At 46.8% G+C, this 15,516-nt stretch overlaps 1 protein-coding gene across 1 annotated transcript in view; it reads right to left on the bottom strand.

Annotated features, from left to right (window-relative positions):
• dbh (dopamine beta-hydroxylase (dopamine beta-monooxygenase)) overlaps nt 1-15,131 on the bottom strand; it is a 30,092-nt gene extending 14,961 nt beyond the window's left edge. Inside the window, exons 1-4 of the mRNA XM_078226136.1 lie at nt 14,786-15,131; nt 14,065-14,211; nt 12,390-12,647; nt 10,567-10,743 (exon numbers count right to left, since the gene is read on the bottom strand). Coding sequence (XP_078082262.1) covers nt 10,567-10,743; nt 12,390-12,647; nt 14,065-14,211; nt 14,786-15,115 — 912 coding nt within the window. The 5' untranslated portion in view covers nt 15,116-15,131. The remainder of the gene's footprint in view (nt 1-10,566; nt 10,744-12,389; nt 12,648-14,064; nt 14,212-14,785) is intronic.
• Nucleotides 15,132-15,516: the final 385 nt, after the last annotated feature.

The raw sequence follows: 15,516 nt of genomic DNA, 5'->3' as shown, positions 1-15,516 counted from the left end.
ATTCAAAATTGCTAGTACATCCTCCCTCCGAACATCTACTTCCTCCAGCCTATCAGCCTGTGACACCATCTCTTCCTCAAAAACATGGCCCCTCTCCTTGGTGAACACCGAAGAAAAGTATTCATTCATCACCTCTCCTATCTCTTCTGACTCCATGCACAAATTCCCACTGCCGTCCTTGACCGGCCCCAGCCTCACCCTGGTCATTCTTTTATTCCTCACATAAGAGTAAAAAGCCTTGGGGTTTTCCTTGATCCGACCCGCCAAGGACTTCTCATGCCCCCTCCTAGCTCTCCTAAGCCCCTTTTTCAGCTCATTTCTTGCTAACTTGTAACCCTCCATCGAGCCAACTGAACCTTGTTTTCTCAACCTAACATACGCTTCCTTCTTCCTCTTGGCAAGACATTCCACCTCTTTTGTGAACCATGGTTCCCTCACTCGGCCATTTCCTCTCTGCCTGGCAGGGACATACCTATCAAGGACACGCAGTATTTGTTCCTTGAAAAAGTTCCACTTATCATTAGTGCCTTTGCCTGACAATTTTTGTTCCCATCCTATGCTTCCTAATTCCCGCCTGATTGCATCATAATTACCTCTTCCCCAATTGTAAACCTTGCCCTGCCGTACGGCCCTCTCCCTCTCCATTGCAATAACAAAAGACACCGAATTGTGGTCACTATCTTTAAAGTGCTCTCCCACAACCAAATCCAACACTTGGCCCGGCTCATTTCCCATTACCAAATCCAATGTGGCCCCACCTCTTGTCGGCTTATCCACATATTGTGTCAGGAACCCCTCCTGCACACACTGCACAAAAACTGCCCCATCCGAACTATTCGACCTATAAAGGTTCCAATCAATATTTGGAAGGTTAAAGTCCCCCATGACAACTACCCTGTGACCTCCACACCTATCCATAATCTGCTTAGCAATTTCTTGCTCCACATCTCTATTACTATTTGGGGGCCTATAGTAAACTCCTAACAATGTGACCGCTCCTTTCCCATTCCTAACCTCAGCCCATATTACCTCTGTAGGCAGATCCCCTTCGAAATGCCTTTCTGCATTTCGTTACACTCTCCTTGATTAACAGTGCCACTCCTCCACCTCTTTTACCAGCTACCCTACACTTACTGAAACATCTATACCCCGGAACTTCCAACAACCATTCCTGTCCTTGTTCTACCCACGTCTCTGTAATGGCCACAACATCGTAGTCCCAAGTGCCAATCCACGCCCCAAGTTCACCTACCTTATTTCGGATGCTCCTTGCATTGAAGTAGACACACTTCAACCCACCTTCTTGTCTGCTGGTACCCACCTTTGACCATGATACCCTTCCCAGTACCTCACTACACTCACTGACCTCTGGACTACAACTCCTTTTCCCATCCCCCTGACAAATTAGTTTAAATCCCCCTGAAGAGCCGTAGCAAATTTCCCTCCCAGGATATTGGTGCCCTTCTGGTTCAGGTGCACCCCGTCCTGTTGGTACAGGTCCCACCTTCCCCAGAAAGTGTTCCAATTATCCACATAGCTGAAACCCTCCCTCCTGCACCATCCCTGCATCCATGTGTTTAACTGCACTCTCTCCCTGTTCCTCAACTCGCTATCCCGTGGCACCGGCAACATACCAGAGATGACAACATGGTTTGACCTGGCTCTCAGCTTCCCAAGCTCCCTGAATTCCTGTTTTAAATCCCCGTCCCCTCTCTTACCTATGTCTTTGGTGCCGACGTGCACCACGACTTGTGACTGTTCCCCCTCCCCCTTTAGAATCCTGAAGACACGGTCGGAGATGTCACGGACCCTGGCATCCAGGAGGCAACATACCATCCGTGAGTCTCTCTTGTTGCCACAGAACCTCCTATCTATCCCTTTAACAAATGAGTCCCCAATAACTATAGCTCTACCGTTCTCCCCTTTTCCCTTCTGAGCCACAGGGACGGACTCAGCGCTGGCGATCTGGTCACTGCGGCTCACCACTGGTAGGTCGCCCCCCTCACCTGTATCCAAAGTGGAATACTTGTTGCTAAGGGGAACGACCACAGGGGATCCCCGCACCGACTGCTTCCTCCCAGCCCCTCTCACTGTCACCCATCTATTTTCATTCCCTGGAGTAACTATATCCCTGAAGCTTGTGTCTGTGGCCCTCTCTGCCTCCCTGATGACCCTCAGCTCATCCAACTCCAGCTCCAGCTCCCTAACGCGGTCTTGGAGGAGCTGCAGATGGGTGCACCTCCCACAGGTGTAATCAGCAGGGACACTGACGGTGTCCCTCACCTCAAACATTCTGCAGGAGGAACATTGCACTGCCTTCACTTCCATCCCCTCCATATAACTTACTGCTACAAAGAAAAAGAATTGCTCCAATGGAACACTGAACCCTTTTTCCCCTTCCTCAGAGTGCACTGGGAAAGAACAAGGATTCAAAATTGAAGGGTAACAGAATGAATTTAAACCTGTCCTGTGTCGCCCGTTTCCGCCTAAGCCCTGCGAGCCAAAACCCGCAGCACTGACATCTACCCAACAATGTGGAAAATTACCCAGGTATGTCCTTTACACAACAAACTGGACAAATCCAACCCAGCCAATTACCACCAATTACTCGATCATCAGTAAAGTGATGGAAGGGGTCATTAACAGTGCAAGTGAGCAGTTTTTTGAAGGAGTAACCAAGAAGGTCGATGAGGGCAGTGCAGTTGATGTTGTCTACATGGACTTTAGCAAGGCCTTTGGCAAGGTACCACATGGTAGGTTGTTGCATAAGGTTAAATCTCACGGGATACAGGGTGAGATATCTAAATGGATACAAAATTGGCTTCTTGACAGAAGCCAGAGGGTGGTTGTAGAGGGTTGTTTTTCAAACTGGAGGCCTGTGACCAGCGGTGTGCCTCAGGGATCAGTGCTGGGCCCACTGTTATTTGTCATTTATATTAATGATTTGGATGAGAATATAGGAGACATGGTTAATAAGTTTGCAGATGACACCAACCACCCTCTGGCTTCTGTCAAGAAGCCAATTTTGTATCCATTTAGATATCTCACCCTGTATCCCGTGAGATTTAACCTTATGCAACAACCTACCATGTGGTACCTTGCCAAAGGCCTTGCTAAAGTCCATGTAGACAACATCAACTGCACTGCCCTCATCGACCTTCTTGGTTACTTCTTGGCATAGTGGACAGTGAAGAAAGTTATCTCGGATTGCAACGGGATCTTGATTAATTGGGCCAGTGGGCTGACGAATGGCAGATGGAGTTTAATTGAGATAAATGTGAGGTGATGCATTTTGGTAGATTGAACCAGGGCAGGACTTACTCAGTTAATAATAGGGCACTGGGGAGAGTTATAGAACAAAGAGATCTAGGGGTACAGGTTCATAGCTCCTTGAAAGTGGAGTCACAGGTGGACAGATTGGTGAAGAAGGCATTCGGCATGCTTGGTTTCATTGGCCAGAACATTGAATATAGGAGTTGGGACGTCTTGTTGAAGTTGTACAAGACATTGGTAAGGCCACACTTGGAATACTGTGTACAGTTCTGGTCACCCTATTATAGAAAGGATATTATTAAACTAGAAAGAGTGCATAAAAGATTTACTAGGATGCTACCAGGACTTGATGGCTTGAGTTATAAGGAGAGGCTGGATAGACTGGGACCTTTTTCTTTGGAGCGTAGAGGGCTGAGGGGTGATCTTATAGAGGTCTATAAAATAATGAGGGGCATAGATCAGCTAGATAGTCAAAGGTAGGGGAATCTAAAAATAGAGGCCATAGGTTTAAGGTGAGAGGGGAGAGATACAAAAGGTCCAAAGGGGCAATTTTTTCACACAGAGGGTAGTGAGTGTCTGGAACAAGCTGCCAGAGGTAGTAGTAGAGGCGGGTACAATTTTGTCTTTTAAAAAGCGTTTAGACAGTTACATGGGTACGATGGGTATAGATGGATATGGGCCAAATGCGGGCAATTGGAACTCGCTTTGGGGTTTAAAAAAAAGGACAGCATGGACAAGTTGGGCCGAAGGGCCTGTTTCGATGCTGTAAACCTCTCTGACTCTGTGACACCTGCTCAGCAATAACCTGCTCAGTGACGCCCAGTTTGGGTTTCGCCAGGGTCACTCAGCTCCTGACCTCATTACAGCCTTGGTTCAAACACAGACAAAAGAACTGAATTCCAGAGATGAGAGTGACAGCCCCTGATTCAAGGCCACATTTGTCCGAGTGTGGCATCATTTTGTACACACTCCAGGAATTCCTCCTGCAGAGAATTGGTTTCCCCAGTCTGTGTGTAAATTGTAATTGCTCGTTATTACCGTGTTACCCTGGAACATGTATGTCTAATTTCCTGGTTTACACTGTGCCCAACATTATCACTGCAGCTTGGTGGCTCATAAACAATGCCCACCAATGCTTGTGGGGGTTACCATTGACCAGAAACAGAACTGGACTCGCCATATAAATACTGTGGCTACAAGAGCAGGTCAGAGGCTGGGAATCTTGCAGCAAGTAACTCACCTACTGATTCCCCAAAGCCTGTCCACCATCTACAAGGCACAAGTCAGGAGTGTGATGGAATACTCTCCACTTGCCTGGATGGGTGCGGCTCCAACAACACTCAAGAAGCTCGACACCATCCAGGACAAAGCAGCCCCGCTTGATTGCTATCCATTCCACAAATATTCACTCCCTCCACCACCGAAAAACAGTGAGGCACTACAAGATGCACTGCAGGAACTCATCAAGGATCCTCAGGCAGCACCTTCCAAACCCATGACCACTATCATCTAGAAGGGCAAAGGCAGCAGATACTTGGGAACACCACCACCTGGAGATTCCCTCCAAGTCACTCACTATCCTGACTTGGAAATATATCACCATTGGGATGGGCAATAAAAGCTAGCTTGGTCAGTGAGACCCACATCCTGTGGGAACAAATTAAAAAGCAGAACCAACAAGGTGGTAATCTCTGGATTACTACCTGAGCCATGCACAAATTGGCGCAGGGTTAATAGGATTAAGGAGACGAATGCGTGGCTCAAGGATTGGTGTGGGAGGAATGGGTTCAAATTCATGGGGCATTGGCACCAGTATTTGGGCAGATGGGACCTGTATAGATGGGATGGTCTCCGTTTGAACCGTGCTGGGACCAGAGTCCTAGCGAATCGTATCACTAGGGCTGCAGATAGGGCTTTAAACTAATTTATGGGGGGGGAGGGTGCAGAGGTAAGAGGAATTACAAAATCAATGGTAGAGGAGAGGGAGCGAGTGCAAGTGAATGAGGGCATTCAAGTAGTTAAAGGAGTAGAGGGCGAGGGAGAGGTTGATAGTGTTTCATCAAATCGGGTCCAGATAAAAGCTGGAATAAAGACACTTGGCCTGAATGCACGAAGCATTCGGAACAAAGTTAATGAGTTGATGGAGCAAATCAGCACAAATGGGTATGATCTCGTGGCCATTACAGAAACGTGGCTGCACGGAGACCAGGACTGGGAGATGAATATCCAGGGGTATCAGGCATTTAGGAAGAATAGACAGGAAGGAAAAGGTGGTGGGGTGGCTCTGTTAATAAAAGATATCAGGGTAGTAGTGAGGGATGACATAGGCTCTAAGGAACAAAACGTGGAATCGTTATGGGTAGAGATAAGGAATAGTAGGGGGAGAAAGACACTAGTAGGTGTGGTCTATAGGCCCCCAAATAATAATGTTGAGGTGGGGAGGGCTATAAACAAGCAAATAATGGATGCGTGCAAAAACGGAACGGCAATAATCATGGGGGACTTCAACCTGCATATTGATTGGCTGACTCAAGTTGGAAGGGGTGGGATGGAGGAAGAGTTCTTAGAATGCTGTCGGGATAGTTACCTTGAACAGTATGTTACAGAACCGACGAGGGAACGAGTTATCTTCGATCTGGTAATGTGTAACGAGGTAGGTAGAATTAAGGATGTTCTTGTGAAGGACCCTCTTGGGTCAAGTGATCACAATATGGTCGAATTTCTGATACAAATGGAAGAAGAGAAAGTACCCTGGGATGCATTCCATCCAGGCCCAGTGTCCTCTGTTTGAACAGAGGGAAGTACGATAGGATGAGGGCTGAATTGGCTAAGGTGGACTGGGAGAGCAGACTGGTAGGTAGGACAGCTGAGGAACAGTGGAGGATTTTTAAGGAGATCCTTTTCAGTACTCAGCAACAATATATTCCGGTGATAAAGAAGGACTGTAAGAAAAGGGACAACCAGCCGTGGATAACGAAGGAAATTAAGGAGAGTATTAAATTAAAGACCGATGCGTACAGAGTGGCCAAGAATAGTGGAGAATCGGAAGATTGGGAAAACTTTAAGAAAAACAAAGAACGACTAAGAAAGCGATAAAGAAAGGAAAGATAGGTTATGAAGCTAGGCTAGCTCTAAATATAAAAAATGATAGTAAAAGCTTTTACAAATATATAAAAAGGAATAGAGTGGCAAGAGTGAATGTTGGACCCTTGGAGGACGAGAGGGGGGATTTAATAGTGGGAAATGAGGAAATGGCTGGGACTTTAAATACGTTTTTTGTGTCGATCTTCATGGTGGAAGACACATATAGTTTACCGAATATTAACGATAGAGGGTTGGTAGGAGGAGAGGTACTCAATACAATTAATGTTACCAGGGAGGCAGTGCTGGGTAGACTAACGGGACTGAAGGTGGACAAGTCCCCGGGCCCGGATGGAATGCATCCCAGGGTACTGAAAGAAATGTCAGAGGTAATAGCAGATGCGTTAGTGGTTATTTATCAAAATTCGTTGGATTCTGGGGTAGTGCCGGCTGATTGGAAAATGGCTAATGTTACGCCGCTGTTTAAAAAAGGAAATCGACAAAAGGCGGGTAACTATAGGCCGGTTAGCTTAACGTCTGTAGTTGGGAAAATGCTGGAATCCATCATTAAAGAAGAAATAGCAGGCCATCTGGATAAGAATGGTTCGATTAAGCAGACGCAGCATGGATTCATGAGGGGAAAGTCGTGCTTGATGAACTTGGTGGATTTTTATGAAGATGTGACTAGTGCGGTTGACGGAGGGGAACCGGTGGATGCGGTGTTTTTAGATTTCCAAAAGGCGTTTGATAAGGTGCCTCACAAAAGGTTGCTGAAGAAGATTGGGTCACACGGAGTTGGGGGTAGGGTGTTAGCATGGATTGGGGATTGGCTATCCGACAGGAAGCAGAGAGTCGGAATAAATGGGTGCTTTTCTGGTGGGCGGATGGTAACTAGTGGCGTGCCGCAGGGATCGGTACTGGGGCCTCAACTATTTACCATTTATATGTCGGTGGATAGGATATTAGGATGTAGATAGGCTGGAAAATTGGGCGGGGATCCTGGATTCAGGATTCAATCCTGGACCGGGAAGTGGCGCGGGCTTGGAGGGCCGAAGGGCCTGTTCCTGTGCTGTATTGTTCTTTGTTCTTTGTTCTTTATATAGACGATCTGGAGGAGGGGACTGAGTGTAGGGTAGCAAAGTTTGCAGACGACACAAAGATGAGTGGAAAAGTGAATCGTGTGGAGGGCGTAGAAGGTCTGCAGAGAGATTTGGACAGGCTGAGTGAGTGGGCGAGGATCTGGCAGATGGAGTATAACGTTAACAGATGCGAGGTTATTCACTTTGGAGGAAATAATAGCAAATTGGATTATTATCTAAATGGAAAAAATTACAACATGCTGCTGTGCAAAGGGACCTAGGGGTCCTTGTGCATGAGATGCAAAAACCCAGTCTGCAGGTGCAACAAGTGATCAAGAAGGCAAATGGGATGTTGGCCTATATCGCAAGGGGGATAGAATATAAAAGCAGAGATGTCTTGCTGCATCTGTACAGGGCATTGGTGAGGCCGCAGCTGGAATACTGTGTGCAGTATTGGTCCCCTTATTTGCGGAAGGATATATTGGCCTTGGTGGGAATGCAGAGAAGGTTCACCAGGTTGATACCAGAGATGAAGGGTGTTGATTATGAGGAGAGACTGAGCAGATTGGGTTTGTACTCATTGGGATTTAGAAGGCTGAGGGGGGGATCTTATAGAGACCTATAAGATAATGAAAGGGCTGGATAGGGTAGAGGTGGAGAGATTCTTTCCACTTAGAAAGGAAGCTAGAACTAGAGGGCACAGCCTCAAAATAAAGGGGGGTCAGTTGAGGACAGAGTTGAGGAGGAACTTCTTCTCTCAGAGGGTGGTGAATCTCTGGAATTCTCTGCCCACTGAAGTGGTGGAGGCTACCTCGTTGAGTACGTTTAAATCACAGATAGATGGGTTCCTGATTGGTAAGGGAATTAGGGGTTATAGGGATCAGGTGGGTAAGTGGAACTAATCCACTTCAGATCAGCCATGATCTTATTGAATGGCGGGGCAGGCTCGAGGGGCTAGATGGCCTACTCCTGCTCCTATTTCTTATGTTCTTATGAAGGGATTAAAAAATGGTACGTAAAAATTGGAAAGCTGAGATTGAAACAGGGCGACAAGGGGACATTCAGGATGAATTGAAGAATGAGCGTGAAATGGCGGAAAGATTAAATATTTACTCCGTTTCAGTATTTACCAGATGGTTCGAATGGACACGACATTGGAAACTGAGATTAGAAATTATATAACTGCATTTAGAATAAATAGAGAAATATTAAATTAACTAATTAAATTCAAAGAGGGTAAAATCCCTGACCTGGATTAATTACATCCTGACATTTTAAAATAATCTGGAGAAGAAATAGCAGGAGCACGAATCTGGATATTTAGTAATTCAGTCGGAACAGGTATTACACCAGGAGGCTGGTGGATAGTTCATGGAATTCTTATATTTAAGAAGTGGGGTAGATGATGTCGAGGGAACTACAGACCAATCCGCTTAACATCGGTGGTAGGAAAATAATGAAGTCCTTAATGCAGGAAAGAACAGAAAACTGTCTGGAAACGAGAAATAGAATAATGAATAATCAGAATGGATTTCAAAAGGGAAAGTTTTGCTTGACCAATACACTGAATTCTTTGTCAAGGTAACAGAATAGAGAAGGGTAACGCAGTAGATGTAATGTACATTTCCAAATAGCCTTTGATAAAGTGGCACAAAATAAGCTAACAAACATGGTCAGCTTGCAGAGTTGGATTGGCAATAGGTGGGATGTGGGATCCCACAAGGGTTAGTGTTGGGACCAGGGTCATTCACAATTTCCATTTAATGATTTAAATTTTAGAATCAAAATTATAATTTGAAAATGACCTCAAATGGGGAGAGAAAGCATTGACAATACTGAGAATCGTCAACACTGTGAATTGTCAACACTGAGAATCGTCAACACTGAGAATCGTCAACAGCGAGAATCGTCAACAGCGAGAATTCTCAACACAGAGAATCCTCAACACCGAGAATCCTCAACACTGAGAATCGTCAACACTGAAAATCGTCAGCACTGAGATCGTCAACACCGAGAATCGTCAACACCGAGAATCGTCAACACCGAGAATTGTCAACACCGAGATTCGACAACACTGAGAATCGTCAACACCCAGAATCGTCAACACAGATTCGTCAACACCCAGAATCGTCAACACCCAGAATCGTCAACACTGAGATTTGTCAACACTGAAAATCGTCATCACCGAGAATCGTCAACACCGAGAATCGTCAACACTGAGAATCGTCAACACTGAGAATCGTCAACACCCAGAATCGTCAACGCCCAGAATCGTCAACACCCAGAATCGTCAACACCCAGAATCGTCAACACCGAGAATCGTCAACTGAGAATCGTCAACACCGAGAATCGTCAACACCCAGAATCGTCAACACCCAGAATCGTCAACACCCAAAATCGTCAACACCCAGAATCGTCAACACTGAGAATCGTCAACACCCAGAATTGTCAACGCCCAGAATCGTCAACACCCAGAATCGTCAACACCGAGAATCGTCAACACCCAGAATCGTCAACACCCAGAATCATCAACACCCAGAATCGTCAACACCCAGAATTGTCAACGCCCAGAATCGTCAACACCCAGAATCGTCAACACCGAGAATCGTCAACACCCAGAATCGTCAACACCCAGAATCATCAACACCCAGAATCGTCAACACCCAGAATCGTCAACACCCAGAATCGTCAACACCCAGAATCGTCAACACTGAGAATCGTCAACACTGAGAATCATCAACACTGAGGAGATATGCGTTACAGGAGACATTAACAAAATGTGTGTAATGGATTTATAATCAGTAAATTAATCTCAACATCAATAACTGAGGTATTATATTCGATTGGAACAATAACAAAGTCACAAATTTAAACTGCTTAGAGGAGCAAATAGTAAAAATAGACAAATCCTTAAACGCCATCAGCTCTGAGACCCCCACTCACCCCCCCTCCCCTGCACTGTGAGACCCTCACTCACTCCCCTCCCCCGCATTGAGACCCTCACTCACCACCATCCCCCGTACTGAGACCCTCACTCACCCTCTCTCCTCGCACTGACAGACCCTTACCCCCCTCCCCCACACTGAGACCCTCACTCAAACCCCCTCCCCCGCACTGTGAGACCCTCACGAACCTGAGCACCCATTGCCCAGGCTGCCAGCACATGTCTGCAGTAATTGAGTCGTGCAGGCTTCATCTTGGAGTCACATGGTCCATTATACGCTGGGATCTGGTCGAATTGCAGAGCGCACTGGAACACCTCCATGTGATGGACAATGGCTTCATTTCCTGGAGAGATTACTGGTTCATACTGCACAGAGGAAAGGACAGGAGTTAGTGATTGGGGAGGGGTTGGATATCACTCTCATTGGGAGATAAGAGACCCTCACATCTCAGCAATGTGAGTTTCCCACTCTTCACATTATCCCAAAGGCAGGAATGGGTAATCTACATTGACCATTCCAGTGGGATCTGATCACAGACACATTGGGACCTGACAGAGCATGCAGGCCTGATTGCCATTGGCCAGAATGCCAGCTTTTACCCCCTTTTCCTCTGAAATGGGAAGTGGGAAATGGGGATAGAGATTGATTCAACTTCCCAGAGCCTGAGCGTCAGAGGTCCCCAGCCTGAACTGATTCTCAGTGATGGACATTTCCTGGACGAACGATGGTGGCGCTGGATTGAACTGGGTAAACCGTCCAATGCCAGGGTTTGTCAATAACTCTCAGCCAATGCGATGCTGAGCGATAACAGCTGGTGGGAGGGCAATGCCCCTTTACTGAGCCAATTGTCCAGAGGCAATGAGTTCACAACCCATTGTGGCAGGATTGGCACAGAGGGGGTGATTTCGGTTCAGTTTGTCTATTCCTGAATGTTTTGTGCCTTTTGCTCCAATCCGGCAGATTGGCTTTTTTCAAATCAGAAACTAATTCCCACAAAATCCCTTTCAGAAAATGTAGTTTTAAAATCTGGGACAAAACTCCACAGATGTTAAAAGTGAAGATAATGCTGACAGATTAAATGTCAACAGCTTCCTGAGTTTTCTTTCAGAAAGCAAAGCTGAATGGGCTGAATGGCCTTTCCTGCGCTGTCCTGATTCCAAGCTGCTGTCCTGGGATCTCTGTGTGAATCCAGAGTTAAATTCCCCACGAGTTTACAGACTCTGTGAGACCGAGAAAAGCTGGGTAAATGCAACAGTTCTGGCAGTATCTGGAGAGAGAAACAGTTAACGGCGCGATTCACCCACCTCCGCACTGAACCTTCCCGCAGGAGAGCGGGCACAAATCACACTGTGGGCAGCGGTGTTTACAATCCACCGACGAGCGCCGCCCCCCTAACCCTAAACCTAACCCTAATCCTAACCCTAACCCTAACCCTAAACCTAATCCTAACCCTAACTCTAACCTTAACCCTCACCCTAACCCTCACCCTAACCCTCACCCCTTACCCTCACCCCTAACCTTCACCCCTAACCCTCACCCCTAACCCTCACCCTAACCCTCACCCTAACCCTCAACCCTAACCCTCACCCCAACCCTCACCCCTAACCCTCACCCCTAACCCTCACCCCTAACCCTCACCCCAACCCTCACCCTAACCCTCAATCCTAACCCTCACCCCAACCCTCACCCTAACCCTCAACCCTAACCCTCACCCCTAACCCTCACCCCTAACCCTAACCCTAACCCTCACCCTAACCCCAACCCTCACCCTAACCCTCACCCTAACCCTCACCCTAACCCCCAATCCTAACCCCAACCCCAACCCTAACCCTAACCCTAACCCGAAACACAGCGAGACTCCAACTGCAGTGACACCCCCATCTCTTGCACTGAGACCCTCAACCCTCACTCACTCCCTCAACACTCAGTCCCTCAACCCTCACTCCCTCATTCACCACCTCATTCATTTGCCAGCTGGTAGGTCTGTTCACTGTTTCAACTGGGTACTTGCCTTAACGATGTGATGTGCAGGGAGCCCTTGGGGAAGTTTGCTGATGTAACACCAGTAGGTAGTCTCCTGAGCAGGAATGGTCACATTGGGAGCGAGGATCTCCAGCACCTTTGTATCCGAGGGCAGTTTGGGGATGTGGATGATTGGCTTGAGGAGCTGCACACGTTGTGTCCCCCCGTTCATTGACCTGAGGTCTATTGATTCCAGTGACGGAGTCGGTTCCTCAAGGAATCTATACAGGAGATGGACTGTTCCGCTCTGCTGGGAAAAGGTCACTCAGTTACAGGCACACATCATTCTCAGCCAACCAGCTGTAAGTATGGAGTTGGAATCTTACCACCATTCACGCCGCGGGATTTTCCATTCCCACCGCAGTGAACAGAGATTTGCCTGGCCGCTAAATTCTCCGACTTTGTTGGGTGGGAACGTGGTGTGAACGACCGCTAAGATCCCAATTTCTACTGAAGAAAATCATTTCCCCTAAAACTGTTCCATTTCTCTGACTAACTCTGTACCAGGACCGTGTTATAAAGATGTGTTCAATAAAATATCTAGTTGTCATAGACTTGACTTCCATAGATATTGAACTTTTGGGAAGAACTCTTTTTGGAAGCAATAGGCTCAGGTTTATAGCAGTTCCTGTGTGGGATTTGCAAAGGGCACAGTTTGTGGAGTTCTCTGAAGTAAATCATGTGAGAAAACTCTTGGTGTGAAAACAATGCTGAATTTTGTATCGTCAGAAAGAGGGGGATAGGCACAGGGCCCCAGCTTTACTCCATCTCCCTTTTTAAACCTCACATCAAAGCTAAATTGAAAAACCCACTCGAAGAGGTAATTGCTGTAAACTGAGTTCTTAAAGGAGAATTCTAAACCAACACTACTGTCCCCAAGAACCAGTAGCTACTGTGGGCCAGGGTCTGTCACCTGTGAACAGGTATCTAGCCAATCATAGATACCCTACAGTGCAGAAAGAGGCCATTCAGACCATTGAGTCTGTACCAATCCTCCGACAGAGTATCTTACCCAGGGACCAACCCCACCCTATCCCCCGACCCCATGTATTTACCCCACAAATCCCCCTAAACTACACACCTTGGGACACTAAGGGTTAATTTAGCATGGTCAATCTAACTAACCCACACGTCTTTTGAACTGTGGGAGGAAACTGGAGCACCCAGAGGAAACCCACGCAGATACGGGGAGAACGTGCAGACTCCGCACAGACAGTGACCCGAGGCTGGAATTGAACCCGGGTCTCTGGTGCTGTGAGGCAGTGGTGCTAACCGCTGTGCCGCCGTGTTTTCAATATCTGATAGTGTGCAGAGTACTGTTTCTTTTTGCATGCTCAGAGGGATTGTTTGTAGTTGGAAATATTTGGGCATTTAAACTTTTGTTAATAATTTCTGCTTATTTACCTGAGTGAGTTTCAGCTATAGAATTAATTCTTAACTTGTTAACTTAAGAAACCAGCTGCTTCATTTCTTGCGCTGAGCTGGAGATTGTTAAATATGTATAAAATTAGCAATATCACCTCGCTTTTAAACTCAAATTCTGTTATAACCAACTCAGAAAAGGGACAGAGTGGGGAATCAGTTGATCGTGGTTAACCTGTTTATAACAGCCTCTCATCCATCATCCTACCTCCAACTGTGAACTTGACAAAGCTCCGACTCACCTCAATAATATAATCGCTTTTATCACAGGTGTTGAACTGTCTCTTGAAGATGAGGTAAAGACCTTGGGCAGATTGCTGAGCGTTTATTAGCTGGAAATCCTGCTGCATATCCAGGTGAATCCGGGCCTGTTGATCAGTCCACGCATCCTAACATCACAGGAAAAGAATCAGCGTCAGCAGCTATTCCCAAACTATAATTTGGGAATCTGGTTCATAATTAAGTTAACTGACAGACTCCCCAGACAGGATTCCACATTTATCCAGCCCCCGTCCCGGGGCAGTAGCCACGCAGTCACACCGAGGGGGCTGGGTGTTTGAAGCTCAGAGACTGGTGGGAGTCTCTAATTGTGACCAACCAAACAGGAGAAGGTTGATTCGGGAAGACACCGAACACTTTGAGGAACTTTGTGGGGGTGAAGTTGAGGCATCAGAAAAAGTCCAAACAATCATCTACCCTCCCTTCCCAGCACCATCTGCTGCACATGTGGCAGAGTCTACAGTTCGTACATTGGACTTTTCAGCCAACTCAGAAGCTGCAGGAAGAGAGTGGAAGCAAAGTGAAGCAACGTATCCTCAGTCCCCAGTTCCAGCTGAAGCAGAAACCTGTAACTTGTGTCACTGAGGGTCACAATTAAACCTGACACAATCTACAGGGACACAAAGACCACAACCTCTCCTACCCTTTGGTTGTTTGGGACTCTGAATTCCAGTAGAGACTTACCCCAAAGTAGGAGTTTTGACCATCGCTCCACAGGGCTGCCAGGTCAGCATTCTGAATGGTTCCTCTGTCTGACATTCCAAACAGCATCCCAAACTTCAACTGCCTGATCAAAAGGCGGAAATACACAGCTTCCTGGGAATAGCTGACATTCCAGGCTAGCTCTGCCACTCCCTGGGGATCCAGGGGCACCCGATAGGGAAAGGGAGAGTCCCTGGGGGTGATAGGATTAAACGAGGCCACCAGGATTCCCAGAATAATCAGCAGAGTGGTCAGGTAAATGGAGATAATCTCTCGGAGTCGCGGCTTCCACCAACACTGAGCATTCCTCATTTTCAAAGCCCTGGATTGAAGCAGGAAGCAGAGCTGTTGCCTCCTTTAAAGAGTGTGGTCACCACAGATCAAAATCCAGATTCAATTACAGTACAGCCTCTGGGCAAAAACATTTCATCCAAATCTAATCTAATTAGACAAACTCATCATCAGTTAGCTGGAAGAAACCAGCTGCCCCTTAACCATTTTAACTGATCTCTTTTTCTTAATTTATTGGGTTAAAGGATCAGCAGTTGTGCTTTCTGTACCTTGTTTGGTTCAATCACTGAAAACTCAGTTTTGCTGCATTGATTTCCACTCAATGTTTTCATTCTTCACGTCACTCCCTCCCTAAACACTCTGCCTCTCTCTCCCAACTCTCATTCTACCCAAGGGCCCAGTGCCAGACTGGACACTGGGGG

The sequence above is a fragment of the Mustelus asterias genome, chromosome 13 (genome assembly GCF_964213995.1).
Source record: "Mustelus asterias chromosome 13, sMusAst1.hap1.1, whole genome shotgun sequence".
In the NCBI taxonomy this organism is placed as follows: Eukaryota; Metazoa; Chordata; class Chondrichthyes; order Carcharhiniformes; family Triakidae; genus Mustelus; species Mustelus asterias.
The sequence above is the reverse complement of the archived record's forward strand: the minus strand, read 5'-3'. Positions and strand labels throughout refer to the sequence as shown.